The 19,411-nt window shown below is 35.3% G+C and overlaps 2 protein-coding genes across 2 annotated transcripts in view; one reads left to right on the top strand and one right to left on the bottom strand.

The window, feature by feature from the left end:
- Positions 1-6,231, top strand: part of LOC150089451 (protein aurora borealis-like) — a 119,396-nt gene extending 113,165 nt beyond the window's left edge. Inside the window, exon 9 of the mRNA XM_090389986.1 lies at positions 5,837-6,231. Within this exon, the coding sequence (XP_090246112.1) occupies positions 5,837-6,231 (395 nt within the window). The remainder of the gene's footprint in view (positions 1-5,836) is intronic.
- A 2,338-nt stretch (positions 6,232-8,569) lies between these two features.
- LOC150089450 (putative methyltransferase DDB_G0268948) overlaps positions 8,570-19,411 on the bottom strand; it is a 28,469-nt gene continuing 17,627 nt past the window's right edge. The window contains exons 4-7 of the mRNA XM_090368604.1: positions 13,615-13,831; positions 10,969-11,066; positions 10,369-10,506; positions 8,570-8,729 (exon numbers count right to left, since the gene is read on the bottom strand). Coding sequence (XP_090224730.1) covers positions 8,642-8,729; positions 10,369-10,506; positions 10,969-11,066; positions 13,615-13,831 — 541 coding nt within the window. The 3' untranslated portion in view covers positions 8,570-8,641. The remainder of the gene's footprint in view (positions 8,730-10,368; positions 10,507-10,968; positions 11,067-13,614; positions 13,832-19,411) is intronic.

The following is a 19,411-nucleotide window of genomic DNA, read 5'->3' as shown; positions in this document are numbered from 1 at the left end:
AATTTTCTGTTGGTAACATCATCAGTTGAGACCACTGTAGTCACCTTTACAAAAGCAGAAACTTTTGCCTAAAGGAACCTAGTGGTTCCTTTATCTGCAGATCCTTAATGTATAAAGTATCACTGCTGATAATCAGATCAAGACTATTGCTCCCTCTGGTTGCTTCTCGAACATGCTGCTATGGAAAACAATCATCCAATATATCCACAAGTCTTGCAAATGACCAACACACAAGTTCCAGTCTATATCTGGGAAGCTGAAATCCCCAATTATAAGATAATGTTGAGTGCCTTCTGATTGAATTAGTCACATCCAAAAGTGTCCAGGGCCTCATAATCTAGGGAGGGCCACAGCCTCCTGCCAAAAAATTTTTTTAAAAATTTACCATTAATTTTATTTCATTTGTGACAATAAAAATCAGGGGTGTACCCAGGCCAAAATTCAGGAACTCATTGATGGGAGTGCCAAACGCACTCGCCCTTGAATCCTTGATTTTACTATCTAAGCCCGGTTGCTTAGTAACATTAAACACGTGACATATGAGTCTATGACTGCATAACAGTTACACAAGTGCATACTTACTGTTTAGTAAAGTCCGTGGAGGCTTTAAAGCTACTCAGAATCATATGAAAAGTCAGCTATGAAGCAATACAAGTGTATCATTGTAAATCATAATGATATTTAATTTTGACTTTTCATGAAAATAATGAGTAAGCAATGTGAAAGTGGTGCTAGTAAATGAAAATGACAAAAAAAAAAAAAAAAAATACTCAAGCGTTTAAAGCCAATCACATCATATGGCTTTGTACAGCAGGCAGAAACAGTCCTGCATAATCCCTCAGATACAGAACATTCGTGTTTACAAACAGAAGAAAATCAAGTAGACTACACTGAGCAGTCTGAAGAACAACCAGTTTATTTACAGAACACAGCCTCCAGAGAACTGTTGTTAGTAACTACCACTACAAGTACAGAAATTTCTGGAGGAAGTGACAGGACCTACAGCCAAAGAATTAACACAAGTCGCTGAAGGAACATGACACGAGATAGCACCAAAAGAAGCAGTTCAAGCTCATTACTGTCTTAAAGACTGGAAAACAAAGCAAATGATCTCAGCGAAACCCTAGCATTGCAGACACAAAGATACCAACTGTTCATACTAGTGATTTCAGAGACAATGACGTAGGTTTATGGACCTTTTACCAATTCTAAGTGAACATACAAAAACCGAGCCCGGTTCTGCTCAAAGAATTTATTCCATTTCATCAAAGTAAATGGAGAAACCTACCCTTGAGAATGGCTAGTGTATTCTCCCACAAATGGAAAAGTCTACTGTTTCGTGTGCAAACTTTTCTCTAACCAAACTACCTCTTTAGCTTCTACTGGATTCGATGATTGGCATCACGCTTATCTTGTTCAAACTCACGGGAACTCTATGCTAACATACTTAACAAGAAAGCGTGGTCAAACGCTCACATCAAAACTGGAAGAGCAAATCAAAGCAGAGCAGGATTACTGGAGGCATGTACTTCCACTAGTTATTGCAGTGATTTCTCTTTTGGAAGAACATGGCAACTTTCTTGGATTTCTTGAATTAATTGCCAAATTTGATCCCTTCCTGTGTGCTCACATAAATCAGTATGGATATAAGGGCTCTGGTCAGCTATCATACTTATCCAAAACCATATGTGAAGAGGTTATCCAGTTTATGGCTAATAAAGTTCGAGAATCACTACTCAGCGACATCAAACCAGCAGGTTATTTTAGTTTATCAGTCAGTTCAGGACTTGTTGATCAAATTACTGTCATTGTTAGATATGTTTCTCCTAGTGCTGGCTTACCAGTTGAACGCTTTTGAGTTTTTTTGAACTGAAAGATCACACTGGTGAAAGTATGGCTGAGCTGACAGTGAACTTGAAATAGATTTCAGTAAATGTAGAGGACAGTCATATGACAATGCAGCCAATATGGCTGAAAAGTATAACGGCGTTCAACAAAAAATTCTGGAAAGGAACACGTTTGCAAAGTTTATTCCATGCACTGGACATTCCTAAATCTAGTTGGACGAACCACAGTTGACCTGTGCCTGGATGCAGTGAATTTTTTTGGCACAATAAATGAGTTTTATTAATGTTTTTTTTCTCAGCTTCTACTAAAAGATGGGCAGTGCTAAAAAATTTCTTGCCTCTTGAATCAAAAGTTCCTAAACATTTATCAGATGCAAGATGGGAGGTTCACACCAAAGCTACTGCAGATATTAGCGAAAGTTATGCTAACATTGATGAAACTGAAAAAGGAGATACTAGACGACAGGCTGGAAGAGTTTTGAATTCATTTTCATGCTTCACATTTGCTAGATGAAATTTGTGAACTTTTGAGTTTATAAAAACTCAAAAGTTCACAAATTTCATTGAGCACATGTGCAAATATTTACACCTCACTATTGAAGTTTCTATTAAACACTTGGGCTAATTTTGATGAAATTGAACAGTAAGCAAAATTTACTCTACCAGATGTAGAGTACAAAACTGTCAAAAGAAGGCAGAGTACGAAAAAAACAAAACGACGATGAGACAAGTTTAGGGTAAATTCATTTATCCCTGTCATGGATGCTCTTGAAGCCAACCTAGATAGGAGTGTAGCTGGCAATTTTTCATTTTTGGTGAACCTGCAAGCAACCAAGGAACAGATTCACAATGGTGTCGAGATGTTGATACAAGAGTATCCAAAGGATGTTGACCTTAGTCTAGTCGAAAAATCATTTTTTGGACTAAAAAGGATAAAGAATGATCTATGGTCAACAATGTCCCAAGATCTAAGCATTCTCTGCATAGAAAATGATAAATTGCAACTTAATGATATAATTGATAAGTTTGCATCCAAAAATGCTCGAAATAAACTGTTCTGACTTTGTATATAATTTAATGTTATAACATAGCTATGATTCCCCTGTGAACGTCTTCATTAATTCCATACTTTTGTAAACTTATTAAAGGTTATAAACCATCTTTTTATCAACGTTCCACTTTAATTGAATAGATAAAGAATAGAATGAGGTTTTGTTTCTCGTGGTCTATTAATTTTGGGCTGCCCAGGACCTCCAGTTGCTTTAATCCGGCACTGAAGGTGTCATTAGCAAATGAGACTTGCTTAGTGATAAAAGCATGACAAAGAATGGTAATCTGGTTACTTAAGGTGAAATTTTTCAGTTTATGTTCATTCTTAGTGCAGTGTGCTATTGGGGGGGGGGGTGTCCAAAGTTTTAACCATCCTGAGACAAAAACAAGTTCTGTTAAATATGCCTACTCATCTATCTAATGACCTCCAAAAAGCCTGGAAGATAGTTCAGAAATATATTGTATTCAGAATATGTAAAGAATATATTGTATTCAGGTTCTTTCGTCAGAAATCACTAAGGTGCATGTGGAGAATAACCTCAGTTTTGTTTTGTCTGAAAAAAAAAATTGCACCTTGCAAACACAACATATCAGGATTGAATAGTGGAGCCCAGCATACACAATCTTCCTCCCCCATAACAAGTTGAGCATTGGGTGTGCACCATCAGTGCATCATGCTTAATACAAGCAGTATATGACATGTTTACTGTATCCAATGCATAGAAAGAAATGTGAAAACAGATGTAGCATTTCATGATTATAATGTTTATTTGCATCTTTGCCACTGAAAACTTACTCCAGAGTGTGCTGACCTTGTTAACTCAATGTGTGCTACTGGAGAAAACAAGCAGATAATTCTAGGCAGTTATCCTCACTTATCCTCAAAATACATCTTTGGCTGAAATAAAGCAATTAGTTTGTTATGTTATTTACAGATTTATTACACCAACAGTTTTTAATCTTCACTTTGGAAGGATTTCTGCACAATAGTCCTTGGTCAGGAAAACTAAATTCAGTTCTCTTTCTAGTGAAGCAATGTTAAAAACTAACTGAAGTCCACCAGATCACTTGATGCCTGGTTACCAGCTTTCTCAAGAATGTATAAGGACACTTGGGTCTCGTGAAAAAAAAGAAAGAAATATCGGTGTTTTTTTTTTTTTTTTTTTTTTTTTTTTTTTTTTTTTATGAAAACCCCAAACAACAGGTATTAGAACCTATAGTACTGTGCATGGGTTGGAGGAGATGAAAGAAGATATTTGTTGACAGTAGACTTTAGATTCTGTAGACTCTAATTTCCGGAAATTACACACTAAGGAAGGTTGTTCCAGAAAACGGTAGGAAGATGAAAAGTTGATTCTGTGAGTTTGAAGTTGGACAGTAAATGGCTGGCGGCAGCACATGTTCGGACTGTTTTGAAAGAGAGAGCAGGAATTATAGAAGCCAATTCAGAACTATGCCCATGGAAGTATCTGTAGAAAAGGCATGCAGCAGAAACAGTACGTCTGTGAGACGAGTCATTAATTAACCTAACTACCCTCTTCTAAATGGAATCTAGAAGCCTGAGAGAGGTTTTGGGGGCACCACCCCAGATGTGGGAACAATATTCCATGGTAGGGTAGATTTGCGATTTGTACAGAGTGAACGGCTGTTTGGAAGAAAAGTAACGCTGAGAGCAAAAGAGAAAACCAAGTTTTTTAGATGCAGAGGAAGCAATATTTGTAATGTGCTTGTGTCAGAAGAGATATATCATCTTGCCTAGAAGTCAGTGTCACCAAAGCATAGGAGCTGAATAATCCTTTTTGCAAGATATAAGACAGGACTGAGTTTTAGAGGGATTGAAATCAACTAAGTTTGTCTTTGCCCCACTGAAAATTACATTTAAGGAATTGGTAGCAGATATTCGAGAAGTTGAAGCTGATTAGGGAGGGCAAGGTTTCTCAAACTGGAAGTGGAATGCAATGTGCTATCATCAGCAAAACTATGGATAGGGTTTTCGGTCAATTGAAGGTCATTAACATACGTGGGGTAAAGAACTGAACCTTGGGGGTCACCAGCATTAGTGGAAAAGTTAGGACAGAGTCATCACCCTCAGTGAGTGGTCAGAGAAAAAACTGGATAACTAATTGCAAAAAAAAAACAGTTGGCAAACCATATGATGGAAACTTGTTTAGAAGACCTTTAGGCCAAACACAATCGAAAGCCTTTGAGACATGAAGAACAACTGCTTGTGTTTCACTGAAATTTTCTATTGAATTTGTCCATAAATGGGTAACATAAGCCCGAATATCATCAGTGGATCGACATTGATGGAATCTATACTTCTACCATTTATATTGCACAACTTCCAACTGATGAAACATTGTAGAGTAGAATGAGTACTTCCACTCCAAAAGCTAAACTAGAAAAAAAAATTGAGATCAAGGGAAGCTAAATGGAACTCTTGACTGGCTTTTGCCACAACCGTTACATTTAATTGGTGTCTGTCTTAAAATGCTAACTAGGCAAGGTTTGTGCCTATAACTACAGCTCCCCATATATGGATTCTGATTAATTATTGATACAATTCAATGGACAACAATGAACCTTTCTATTTATGGCAAAAGGCTGGATAAAATTCAACAATTGACTGGAGAAATCTATTTCTCCAAGAGACTCACTAAAGCACCCACATATGACAACCGTTTCCTGAAAATCAAAACTGCTACAGCTTTAAATGTATATATCAATTGTCTAAGTAAGAATGATACACTGGAGATTTACATGATTCTTTAAAGTAATATTTGTAATACAATGTTAAATTTATTAAGTCAAGCAATGCATTTAAGTGGACCATGGTTTGTAACTGTTAGGATTTTGCTCATTAAATTAAAAAAATAAATCATTGTAAAGTAATAATGCCATTATCTTAATGCTTAATTGATTTTTTTTTTTTTTTATAGATGGAGACATTCATAAATGTGAATCCTTAGTTGCCAACAACAGTGCAACTTGTGGTGAGGTGTCTATGCCTTCTCTCACTGCTACCCCAGACAAAGAGTTCACTTCACTAGAATCACATTCAAACGACATGGCAGAAGAGCATAAAAAACCTAAACAGCACATGATTTCATCTAATGAAGGTTGCATCCAGTATACATCACTTGGAGGAACTGGCCAATGCCGTATCATTCCTGTTGTTCAAATGATGGACAGTTGCATCATTTCTCAACAGAAATTTCCTGATAGCATACCATCCCAAGACAGTTTGATGTTTGATTTAGGTAACTGTTCAGTTAACCAAGATCAACAGATTTCATGGAAGCCAAATTTATTTTCTACTCCTACAAAACATTGATGGTGTTGCATATAATTCAAAAGTAGTTATTACTGAAAATGGCTCCATGTACACAGCTTGAAATCATGAGTCTAAAATTGATGTATCATAAATTTAAAATTATAGATATTTAGCATTTTCTTTTTGTGCTTCTCTCTTACCCCCTACATTTTCTTGAGTAAAATTAACCTGTCAACTCTATTTAATTCATCACATGAGCCAGATAATATATTTTTTCCTTATTATTAATACTGTTAGTCCTAAGTGTTCAGGATAATAGGGATTGTACTGCACTTCTGTGAGAAGTAATTTGAATTTTTCTAGTTCTGGGAGCCCTGGATAATGAAAAATATTCCAAAGCAAGAAGCTTGTAAGACCCATTAACATTTCCAAAACTTCCTATACTCGAAAGATTAGAAGTATATGTAATGCACCACAGCCAGGAAACATTCCTACTGCTATTATCAATTTGAATTGATCTCTTTCTTCTTGTAGTGATGGAATTCTCTATGTTCAAAGTAGTAATTTCTTGCAACACACACTTTTTTTTTTTCTGTCATTGATTGCTGAAAGAAAGCAAATGGACTAATCAGTTTCCTGATTAGAGACATCTTTCCAACAAGTGCTCCATGTGGCTATTTTTGATACTAACTAACTGTAAATCTTTAGTACTCAGAAGTTGTGTGCAATAAAATATCCTTCAGAAGGCTATGTAAGGAAAGAATGGTGAATTCACATAATGCTCTTTGTGTTGTTGATTTCAGCATACCATCAATAACTTAAGCAAAAGTTCTTAGGGGTTACACTTTCCAGATTGACTGTGAGAATCAGATATTTCTTACCTAATGATAAGAACAGCCACAGGTGGTAAATGCAATGTTTTAAAACTGGATTTAGCACATTGACTTTCATTGGGGGGAGGATGCAAACAGAGAAAAGATGAGCAGTTTGGATTCAATTCCTGTGACAAGGGAGTATGTGGAAGTTTGGAATAACCCCTCTCTTTTGATAAAAAAAAGTATTACAGCATAATCCTGTCCTTTTCATTACCAATGAGTGATGGATCAACTCATACAAAGTGGGCTGGTGGTGTTCCGAAGTGGACAAAATGAGAAAAGGACTTGATTGTTCTGATTAGTGTCAGCAACTTTGGCATCAGAAGTTGTTCAAAACTAAAAGCAGGATATACCATTTACATTTTATTACTCAACTTTTCTTTTATACAAATAATCATGTATTGTATTTGGTAGTTCTGTCTGTTATGAAAAGAGGAATTTAGATGTCTAGGTAAATTTTATATATATATAACAATAAATGACACTATTATACTATATGAAATTGTTAGGTAACATTTCAGGATTCAGACTATAAATGCTATGAGGGAGAAATAGAACAACTACATAAAGTAATTTTTTTTTTTTCCCTCACTTATGGTTGGATATAGTAAAAATTCTGAAATTGAACTTGTTTAGATGCAGTGTGCTATTGGGAAGGTTCCTGAGGCATAAAAACAAGTTCTGTTAAGTCCTATTTTGTTAATAGTGTCATTTACTGTATTATGAAAAAGTAGCTTCTAAAGGGCAATTCAGTTTTCCCTTGTCCAGAATGTACATAGACTAACAATATGAAGCAGTTCTAGAAACTGTGGGTACACATGAGAAATGCCTGCTGGTTGGCTACCAGAGGATGACTTCATGGGCTACATCTGTATATAATTTTAATTCAGCCAGAAATCATTGATATGCAGCAAAAATCGCAATTCTCATCTTAGTTGGACATTACCTCTTTGATTATTTCCAACAACAGGTCAATGGAATCATCACCTTTTTTTTTACTTACAGGCAAAAGCACTTCAGTGCTCCTATTGTCACAATGAAATAATTTAGCAGAGGGGAAAAAGGAGTGCATATCCTTCTTATTAGCATAACTCTTTAAAATCAAACAAACCAGCCATGTGGCTACTAGACTGTAAAAGTGATAACTTTGGTCAGAGTATTAATTTTTTTAAGCATATAACAAGATCTGTGAGCAAGGTGTTTCATTAACAAATGTTATTGGTAAAGCCACAAAAACACAATTTCCAGATGTTCAAAGAAGGAACCTGGCAAATTAAGATGCTGTATATTTTCACATAAATAGTGACAGCAGTGCAGAATTTTTTAAATTTAAATGGAGGCTATCCTCTCAATGCTCCAATTAGTAAAACTACATAAAGAGCAGGTCATTTGTATCTCATTTCACTGATGAAAGGAATTTGCTCACTCTCTCAGTGGGAATGAGTAAATCCATGAAGTATGTAGTGAAACTAATTAGTTTTATCTCCCCTCATCCTAATATACACATTATATAGCCAGTGCTCTTCAAATTCTAAAATTTATTTATTAATTTCCTCTCTGATGGGTCAAAATACACAATAGAGTCTCATGATTATTTACTTCCTTCCCAATAGGAGAAAGTGATTTATCTGCAATAACAAAGGAGTCTCTTGTGATGTCTTGGTACCTATGATAGACATCAACCTAGTAAGGAAGGGGAAAAAAAAAAATTAGATTGTGTTTCATTAGTTAATGAAAACAATTTCTAAACAAGCACAGTAAAGTTTTGGTAGTCATTGTCATATAAGTTAAAGATTTCCAAACAAAGTGGTTCATTTGACTTTGGAACCAACATTTTTTTTTTATTCTCTGAAGGGCTGTAAAATATGAATCCACTTTGACAAAACAAATATGTGTAGGGGAAAAAATAAAAGGCACAGAATTTCAACCCATTGGTAAATGATAGCAAAGCACACTTGAATATTCTCTTAACTTTCAGGCAGCACCTCATTTAGGAGGAGTGAAGTTTATGAAGAATTCCTGCTGTACATTATAGCAGCCTCCGTGCTATCCTCTTGCTTGACACTATCAGTCCATATTTGTGTGCAATGAAATACAGGCTTTATACCCTAATTTTAATTAGTGGAAGTTTATTCAAACAGTCAATTATGCTTTTGCTGTATGCAAATATATGACATCAAAGAAAGATGTAAAGATTTTGCCTGCATTTAAAGCCTTATACACTTAAGTACAGATGTCTACTTAGGTAATCTAGAAACTTGTTTGTGCTTCTTGGAGAAGCACATGTTGAATTGCAATTACCTCTATCATTTTCAGCTACTAGGTCCCTCAGTAATCAGACAGAATATGCCTGACCAATCTGCCATTATTATAGCCAGAGGTTTAACTATGTCCCTTCCTATCTGTTTAAGCTCCTAAATAACAATTGCAGATTAATTTATACTTTAGGTAACAATTCTATTTCTTTATTATATATAATATTGGTGTAAATACGCCACAGAAAACTCTTAAATGAAAAAACTACGTTTGTAGTGGCATCATTTTATCTGTATCTCATATTGTGCTCCTCCTTCACAATGAGGTGGCATGTATTGCACTACCTCTAATAAGTAACACTTCACTAAAAGAGAAGACTATTGTTACTTATTCTCGGTGGGCACCACCACCACCCAGATGGCACCATTTCAAGGCTTGTTGGCCCTTCGTCGGTGGGTGGGCAGGCACCCTGGTATTGCAGATATGACAATCCAGTTGTGAAGATAATCACACAATATGAGAGGTGCCAGAAGGTGTACATAATAATGTATCATATGTTTAAGAGTACGTATTCTATGAAGGAGGAGCACAATATGAGATAAAATGATGCTCCTTCAAACTACAAACAGTTTTTTTTGTTTAAGAGTTTTCTGTGGTGTATTTACATCAATATTATATAGAATACTTACACTCTTAAACATATGGTGCTCTATTGCATCAATCTTCATTTATTTCTTTATTATAAAATTAAGTTAGGGCACTGCTGAGAGCAAATGTTGCTATTTATTTTGAACACTGCAATTTGAGGGTTTAGTGTCAAACAACTAACTACAAAATTGCATTTTATTTTTGCAATAATTTTAGTTTTACTTTATACAAATAACAATGCATATCACTCAGTACTTTACAAGTTAGCTTAGGCTGTAAGTACATTTCCAGTAAACCAAGAAAATGTCAAATGATTTTGTAGTTAACGTTGTTTGACACTAAACCCTCGAATTGCTACCTGATGAATTACTGTACTATGTTAATGAGCAAAATTAGTTAGCAACTATGAATTTCTGACCTGGTTTCAAAGTCCTTAAGTATTTGATCAGCTTTATCTGGACTCTCTCTCCACAGGCACTGATATGCACTCCAAGACTTGAAATATCCTATATAGCTGTGCATTGTACTCATGATCTCTGTAATAATTCCTGTCACCCTAAAGAGGGAAATAAAGATTCTTGTGGACCTCAAAAAAGCACTCTCACATATGCAGTAGAATATCATTTCCATGAGAGAATGAAAAAATTTACTTCAATTACAGTCATACCAAGTAGTGTTTTTTTTTTTTTTTTTGTTATCTGGTTTAGCAGCACATCCTGTGGGGATTGCTATTGATCACAGTGAAAGTGAAAAGGCACATAGACTTCCAGAAACAAAAAATTTTAAGAGTTAATTGGTTTTGTGTTTTCAGAGAAGAACCATCAGAATCAATAATTGTTATGCATACCAAGGAATTTTTTCCTAACAACAAAATGAACACTTTAAAACAACTGGATTTTTTTTGTGGAGAAAATATATAGCCCTAAAGTAAGCTGGTCATTTCTAGAAGAATGCTTAACTTTTTTCAAAGGCCACAAATTCTCTTCAACATATAAACTATAGAATCTACCTCACTTACCTGACAGTATCTTTAAATGGCAAAATAATTTTCTCATAACTAGAATCGACCAGATCCCTTGCAGATTCCCAGTAACTGCCTAAATGATCTTGATACAGCTGAAATAAAACCACAGCTTTTAAGATGCTGAACACACATCATAATAAATGTTACTGGTTTAAATAATACTTTTTTTTTTCTCTCTCTCTCTCTCTCTCTCTGCTTGCAAAACTCGTACTACGCAATTTATTCTGATAAAAGAGAAGAGCTTTTTAATAGGTAAATATTCTCTTATTTAAAAATGGGATAAATTAGATGTACAGGTAAAACCTAAATTTTCATGGACTTTTACCTTCCAGAAAAATAATTGGTGGCATTAAAAATACAAGGGAACTGCAATTTATTTTGATGAAACAGAATGTCTTTAATATGATGGTGGACTAAAAACCATTACCTCTTTTTGCTTCCCTTGAATTCAGGGAAAGTATATAATATATTATAAGTTTGACTTCTATGCCAGCAACAATTTATGGGGCATTTGTTTTGTTTAAGAGAGAAAAGAGGATTATAATAAAAGTTTCATCCTTTTCTGTACCTTGAAAAGGCACCAACTGGGATATGCCATGAGAAGATATTTTTACTGATTTAGAAAGGTTGCATGGAAAGGAAATTATGTAAAAAAATCTTGGAATAACAAAGTGAATCAAAACAGGTAGTGAGAATGTCTTATGGAGGATCTTAAGTTTCCAGACGACTGTTTTCTACACCAACAGGTTAGAGAGGTAAGAAGAGAAGCTCTTGATCAGATTATCTGCAGACAGAAGCACCACAATGAGAATGCTAATAGTGTATTAAATTCTAACAAGAATCTAGGGGTAGATGGGTCTATCCAATTATACTAAGGCAGGTAGTAAAAGAGGTAAGCAATCCCTGGATTGAGACTTCCCTTTACGACTGCAAATGTATCCCCAATTCGCAAACCTGTTAGCTTTACTTCTGTTCCAGGGAAAATAATGGACTCACTAGTTGTAATGCATGTATTTGTTAACGGATAATACTATGACATGGTAACTGCATGCAGGAAAAAAATAATTTTGAATAATCATTACTTACACAAATGAAGGCATATCAAGATAACTTTAGACATATCAAGATTAGGGGGCAAGAACTATATTTATCTTTCGTTTGATTAAATACCACATGCAGATGCACTGTAACATCCTAGCAACCAAAAATATCTATTGTGATATAGGGCTTTTCATATTTTACAAAAAAAAAAAAAAAAAAAACCTTTTGGAACACTGAGGAAGTCCCATGGGGAATTTTTAGTCTTAAAGAGTAGGTTTTTTTTTTTTTCTTTCTGAGATCTTAAGAAAAAAAAATTTTTTTATAATTTTGGCCTGTTGCTACATGTTTAATAAAGTTACCTTGTTTTGATGCTTTTAAATAATGATAAGCACTAATTCATTATTCACAATGTTTTTATAAAGATTTCCATGGTAAAAGCATGTTGCATGGCGTTTTTTTTTTTTTTTTTACTGTTTATGGCTGTGATTGGCAGATGCATCAATAGATGAATCACCAAGTCAAGCTGTGCATCTGGCATAGCTCTCCACCAATAGCATTAGTAATAATAAATAAATAATTTCTTTCTAACTTCCAGAATGCCATTCAAGCAGGAAAAAAAGTCCTATATCAAGTTAGGCAGATTGAGAAGTGACAATTGAAACCTGCAAGAAGATCTGATGGAACAAACTTTCATCTGGTATTATGGAGATGGATAGTTTGATTGGATATCATCAGCAAATTTGAAATACTTTAAGAGCCAAGACCTAAACTCTAAACCCTATGGGATCAACTCATAAAATTAGGTCCACTGAGAGTAATGGCCATTTAAAGCTTCACTGAAATTTAAGTAAATGACAAGTTATTTCTTTACTGACCTTAATAGTAACTAATTAGATTAGTCAAGCATGGTCTTGTATTGTACCCTTCTCTGACAGGTCTGTAGTCACTCATTATAACAGCCAAAGTTTGTTTACACCTTCTGCCAATTCCATCAGCTCCTGGTGCCTTCTCAGCTAGATTAATGGTATCAACTTTAAAAAAAGTGGACCAAAATGGTCGATTCCTTTCCTTACTGTTCTTTGCATTCTTAGCTAATTAATTCAGCAGATAATATCAGAATCCCAACAGTAAAAATGATCACTATGAAGGAGTATATTATAGACCAAATGGCAGGGATGAAATGAGTGACGTCCATAGTTAATGACAGTATGAGATCAGTTGAATAGGAATGGGGCAGAGGACTTGATTACCTTCTAGGAATGTTAACTGAAACAAGACAATAGTTATAGTCCACATATAATAATACCACAAGGTTTTGAGGAACTTAAAATGGCAAATGCAGTATGGTATTGATAAATATGTAGTCAGACTGTTAAGTCATGATATAAAGCAGTAGAAGCCAACCTTTATCCTGCAAAATATATTTCAGAAAGAAAATTTAAAGGGAATCAATCATTCAACAATTGAAATATGTTCATCTTTACAAAAATAAGGTTATGAGGAGCTTGATAACAGGTAGTAAATATGAACCATAATTTTTATGAACAAACAGTCTAAATGAATTCAGTAAAATGAAATACTGCATTTTAAAAAACTTACCTCCTGAACTAAATCATTAGCCATTTTTGTCTGGGACTCATCTTTCAAACAGGGAATAGGAAGAAGATATCCATATAATGCTATGGCACCATCTGGCAAAAGTACTCTTTGTGCTTCTTCATAGAAAATTTCCAAATCAAACCAGTGGGCAGCTTGACTTACAGTTACCAACTGCACAGATGAATCAGGTAAAGGAATTTTGTTTGGTTGGGAAACTCTGCAACAATGATGATTAAGCTATTTGTACTTCTCAGTATTAAGTACCAATGTAAATGGCCATTTATATCTTTCAGATTAACCAAATGTATGACAGTTAATGTGATTCTTCCCAGTAATAGACAATCTGTAACCCAATGTGAAATTTGCAGATAACAATCAAACTAAACTTCAGCATTGATTTTGCATTCTAACAAAATGATATGCCATATCATTATATTTAATGCATTGAATATAAATTTCATCCTAAAAGGGCATCAAATTGTCCATTACTAGAAATAGAATCCTAAACTTTATTGCTACAACTCTAGAAAAGGTGGTGCATACAGTAAGGAAATGGCATGAAAACTGGAGTGCAGAGCATCAATAATAATGATTTCAATTTTCCAAGTTTTGTATTACATGAAAAGATTAGGGGGCAAGAACTATATTTATCTTTCGTTTGATTAAATACCACATGCAGATGCACTGTAACATCCTAGCAACCAAAAATATCTATTGTGAGTGTTAATTAATACAGCCTTCAATATGCTTCTGTGTTGGTTATACCATAAGGTAGTTGGAAAATTTTTTTGCTAGGAAGACGCTTACTAAAGAATGTAGAGACTCATCTGAAGATTAATGAGCACAATAGAAAAAAAGTGTCATTGACCACCCAGACATAGGAAACTGAAGGTGCACAGTGAGTCAACAAGGCTACATATACAACTGATAGACTTTGAAAGGGGCTGGGTCATTGCATTATCAGAAGCTAGATGGCATCTTACAATTGCTTTGTATAGTGGGATTATGATATCACTATCTCTACAAGCAAATGTTCAATAAATTACCAAACAGAGAGGGTCCTATACACTACATATCTGTCCATATCATATTTCACCAAATGGGTGAGCTATTTTGAGGTTACTATTCCTCAAGCAAGCAAGCAGAAAACCTTTCATTAATACATGCTTGGTGCTGGTTGTTAACTAATCTTGACATCACACCCATTATCCCTTCATCAATGTCATGTAATAAAATTAGAAATGCTTTGTTAAGATCAAAATAACCAAACATGATTTCGGAATTGCCTTTATATACTGGTAATATGTTTGGAATTTCTCCCAAATCCAGTACCCAAAGCACTGCCTTCCTCACAATTATTGGGCATATGCCATCAGGCTCAAAAGTCCTTTCATCAGCAACATCACCTGGATTATTCAAGTCTTTCTCATAGCCATTACCACTGAATAATCTGTATGGAAAGTTTCATCCTGTGCTGTTATTGGCCATTGCATTTAACAACTTTTTTTCTCCTCTCACCAAACTACCTGCTTGTCCTTGAGCTGTCAGTTCATGGATGATAATCATATCTAGAATATTCTTTTCCCCTAACATGTTGAACAAATAATTAATCTTCTCATTGATTGAAAATGTTTCCAATCAATAAGGGACAAAATCATGCCCCTTTCCATCTGTATGTAGTAATTTTACCTTTGTTTCCAACTATGTATTTACAAAGGAAATACAACTCAGCATTTGTTGTCCTAAACAGGAGTTCAGATTCATTCATTTTATTAATGACATTTACTGTAGACAAAACTACATGCTCTTGTATAGTTTGGTACCCTAACACACACACCCCTTGAAGATATTTAAGCTTGCTTCCTATTTGTCTGGGACATGACTATCCTCAACTCATCTTGACAGTATGTTAAACCATATTATAAGTGAGTCTCTATATTCCTGCTGAATGATACTGGCAAAGACCCTTCTACCTACCTACTGTTTAAGTAGGTAAAATTCTGCACAGGGCTTTCACAGCATGTAGTCTAAACATGCTGTGAAAGCATGTTTAGACTACATGTAGTTAACATTGAAAACATTTGTTTGCCAAATTTTTTTGATGTTAACACTGCCCATTTTGCTCCTTATCTTTAAGCTAATGATAAGCAACTTCCTTTTGTTCCAAACCAGAGTAAGAGAGAGAGAGAGATGGACGATGTGCAGCACTAAGCACAAGCTTAAGTACCATCTGAAATTGACTTTCAAAGAAAAAGAATATATCCAGAACTAACCAACCACCAAGTACATTAAATGTCACAACTTTATTAATAACTGCACTTTAATACCTACATGTGCAGATAATTTTCATCTATTTTGAAAAGATATGCTCCTGCTGGATCACATCCACTATCCCTTTATCAATGTCAGAAATAATGGTCCAAGTACAAATACCTGAGGGACCACTTCTAATAAGATTAGTGGCCCAATTTCATCTAGTAATGGACCTTACAACAAACAAAAGAATCACCAGTTGAGCTAGATTGAAATACATGACACAAGCTATATTAGCAGTGAACTCAAAAAGGAATAGCCTTAGTCATGAGCTAGAGGTTTATTTGGTTTTGAGATAAACTTCAAGTAGTTAAAGAACTGCTGTATATACAGATAGGTCAAGAGTTGTGTTACTATGCATGTGTGCCTCTTATTTGTTGCATTCAAGTTTTCCTGACATGAAACAAACATTTATTTTTTTTTTTACTACAGGAGTCACCAATATTGTTTATTGCACTGTATACCTCAATAGTTCACTAATATTTCATAAAATGGAGGCTTTAGCTGTATGTTGTCTCGTAGAACACTTCTGTGCTAATTCTCTGTTATTGAATCAACTATATAAATAGTTTACATGTATTCGACACCCTCACAGACAAAATCAATGATTTTGTCAGAAGCCTGCTGACCCCAAAATATATCGAATCACCAACCCTAATCTTTGAGTGGGAAAATACAAGTCCGTATTTTTTGAAACCAAATGAATCTTTTAAGAAACTAAAAGGATTTTGTCTATGAGGGTGTAGAATACATGTAAACTATTTGTACAGTTGATTCAACAATGGAAAGTATCAGCACAGAAGTGTTCTACAAGACATCATTCTTAACTAATTGATATAGAACGTATTGAGCCATGCAGCTCTGATATCTATTAATTGTCATTGTTAAGTATGATTCCAAATGGCTTAATGCATTGCCACTTCCTATGGAGAAAGGTACAAAAAATACATACTGTATTATATCCCTTAAATCAAAATTTTTTATAGGGAACCAGTTAAGATTTTGGCAATTAGTAGAGGCATACAATGTAAGCTTATGCAGCATCAGCCAAAAAAAAAAAACCTATTTCACCACCTGCTGGCTAAAGGCAAATTTCTGCACATCTTTCCTCAAGTTCTTAGTCTGAGCAAGAGGAAGAATCCCATCACCATTCAGCTTGCTCAGCCCATTCAAGGCCTTATACACCTCTCAATCAGTGCCTACTCTCCAGAACTTAAGCCTTTCTTGGTAAGAGCCCCCTTCTTTGTATTTGTTCTAGCAACTCCACATCCTTCCTGAAATGAGGCCTCCAGACCTGTACTCAGGTGTGGCCTGACCATTTCCTTGTATAACAGGATAATCACGTCTCTTTCCCTGCTAGCAAAATTCCTATATATCATTGACAAGGCTCCATAACCAGCCCATCTGCACTGTTCATCAAACTTCATATTTGACTTCACAATTACCCCCAGGTCTTTTCCACTTCCCTGAGTGTAGTGGATTCTCTAGTTCCAACAGTTGGTACGTTTCTCTTCGGTTATTGCTACCCATATGCACTACTTTGCATTTGTCAATGTTAAACTTCAGTTGTCACTTCTCAGCCCATTTTCCAAACTTATCTAGGTCCAGTTGGAGTAGCATAATGTTGTTAACAATACTGCCAACCTTTGTAACTTGGACATTATACCTTCATCAATATCACTGATGAATGTACAACAATGGGCCCAACACCGAACCCTGGGTAACTCCACTTCTAACATGTGTTCACTGATTACAACTCTGTCGTCTCCCACTCAACCATCCCTTTATCCATTGTAGCAACTTACCCTTAATGCCATACCTCTCCAATTTGTACAGCAGTCTTTCATGTGCAACCCATGCTGTGTCTGAATTATTACATCCTGCAGTGATTCCATTATTTTCCCTGGAAAATAAGTTAGATAGATACAAGTTAAACTAACAGGTTACCTGTGTCACTTTGTGAATTGGTGATACATTTGCACACCTCCAGTCCATGGGGGGCCTCCCCTGTGTCCAAGGAAGCTCTCATAATTATGGCTAAGAGTTTGCTTACTTCCTTATGTTTAACTTCAACAATTTCTCCTCCACCTTGCTCCCTGTTAGCATTTGATAAACTTCTGGCACTCTCCTCATGTGTGAATGTAGATTGCGAAATACTCATTCAGTTTATCAGCACGTTAACTGGTCCAATCTGATTCATCCCTTTACTTCTAGAGTTTACGTAAGTAAAGAACTCTTTGTCAAAGATTTCTCGTAACCTGCCTAACCTCCTTTGTGACTTGATTATACTTGCCATAGACTTGTGTCACCTGATACTTTATATGCATCCCATACATTTTTCTTCTCTGCCACAAGCCTCATTAATTCAACAACATCTATTTAGGCCTAAACCTTGAACAGTATTTCTTAGTTGGAATGAAAAGCCAGTAGCCTCCAAAATTAAGTCGCTGAAGGCTTCCCATTTAGAATTCAACTTTGGTAACATCATCAGTTGATCCCATTGTACACAATTTAAAAATTATCTGAGACCCCTGTAGTCACCTTTACAAAAGCAAAAGTCCTTTCCTTTAGACTTGATGGTAGTTACATCTTTAAGTAATTCCCACATCAGTACATTGTGATCACTGTCACCCAGTGGTTCTTTTACCTGCAAATTCTTAATGCATGAATAATCACTACTGATAATCAGATCAAGAGACAATCAAACATGTTGCTGTAGAAAAGAGTCATCCAATAAATCCACAAAAATTTTGAAATTGTTAATTCCAAATTTAAATTATCAGATATTTATTAATGAGGCTTGTGGCAGAGAAGAAAAATTTATGGGATGCATATAAAGTATCAGGTGACACAGAAGCCTATGAGTAACATGCCCATTTTCTTGATGGAAAGCACAATATCATTTATAGTATTTTCTTTCTCCAAAAGGTAGCGGCTGGAGTGGGTTGCATTTTGGAGAGAAATTTAAGTTAATGGTTGTTTACCGGAAAGACCACACTGATTTAGATACAAAGTCTAAAACCACAGCTGCACAGACAATAAAGCCTGGAGCCTATATCCCCTTCATTAGAAGGGGAAAAGCCTGGAGCCTTTTCCCCTTCTAATGAAGGGGAAAAGGCTCCAGGATCTCCGAATTCTCACCCATTTCAGGAACGGCATTTAATTTTGGATAAGTCAGTAAAAGTGGAACGTTCTGTGGCCAGGTATCATCCAGCACCAAATAATGCAATATTTGACTGTAAACCATGTTTTGTTATGGTATGAAAATGGAAAGTTTTATCTTCAAGGTACAAAAAATAGTAATGGAACTTTTGTTAACAACCAGCGGCTTAGTAAAGGATCAGAAGAATCTCCTGCACGAGAAGTTTGTTCTGGAAACATTGTGCAGTTTGGTGTTGATGTGGTGGAAAATTCAAGGAAAACAACTCGTGGATGTATAGTAGCTAGCCTAAAGCCTTACTAATAGAAACGAGGCCATCAACAG

Source organism: Mastigoproctus giganteus, chromosome 2 (assembly GCF_048544385.1).
Source record: "Mastigoproctus giganteus isolate SK-2022 chromosome 2, ASM4854438v1, whole genome shotgun sequence".
NCBI lineage: Eukaryota > Metazoa > Arthropoda > Arachnida > Uropygi > Thelyphonidae > Mastigoproctus > Mastigoproctus giganteus.
The sequence above is the reverse complement of the archived record's forward strand: the minus strand, read 5'-3'. Positions and strand labels throughout refer to the sequence as shown.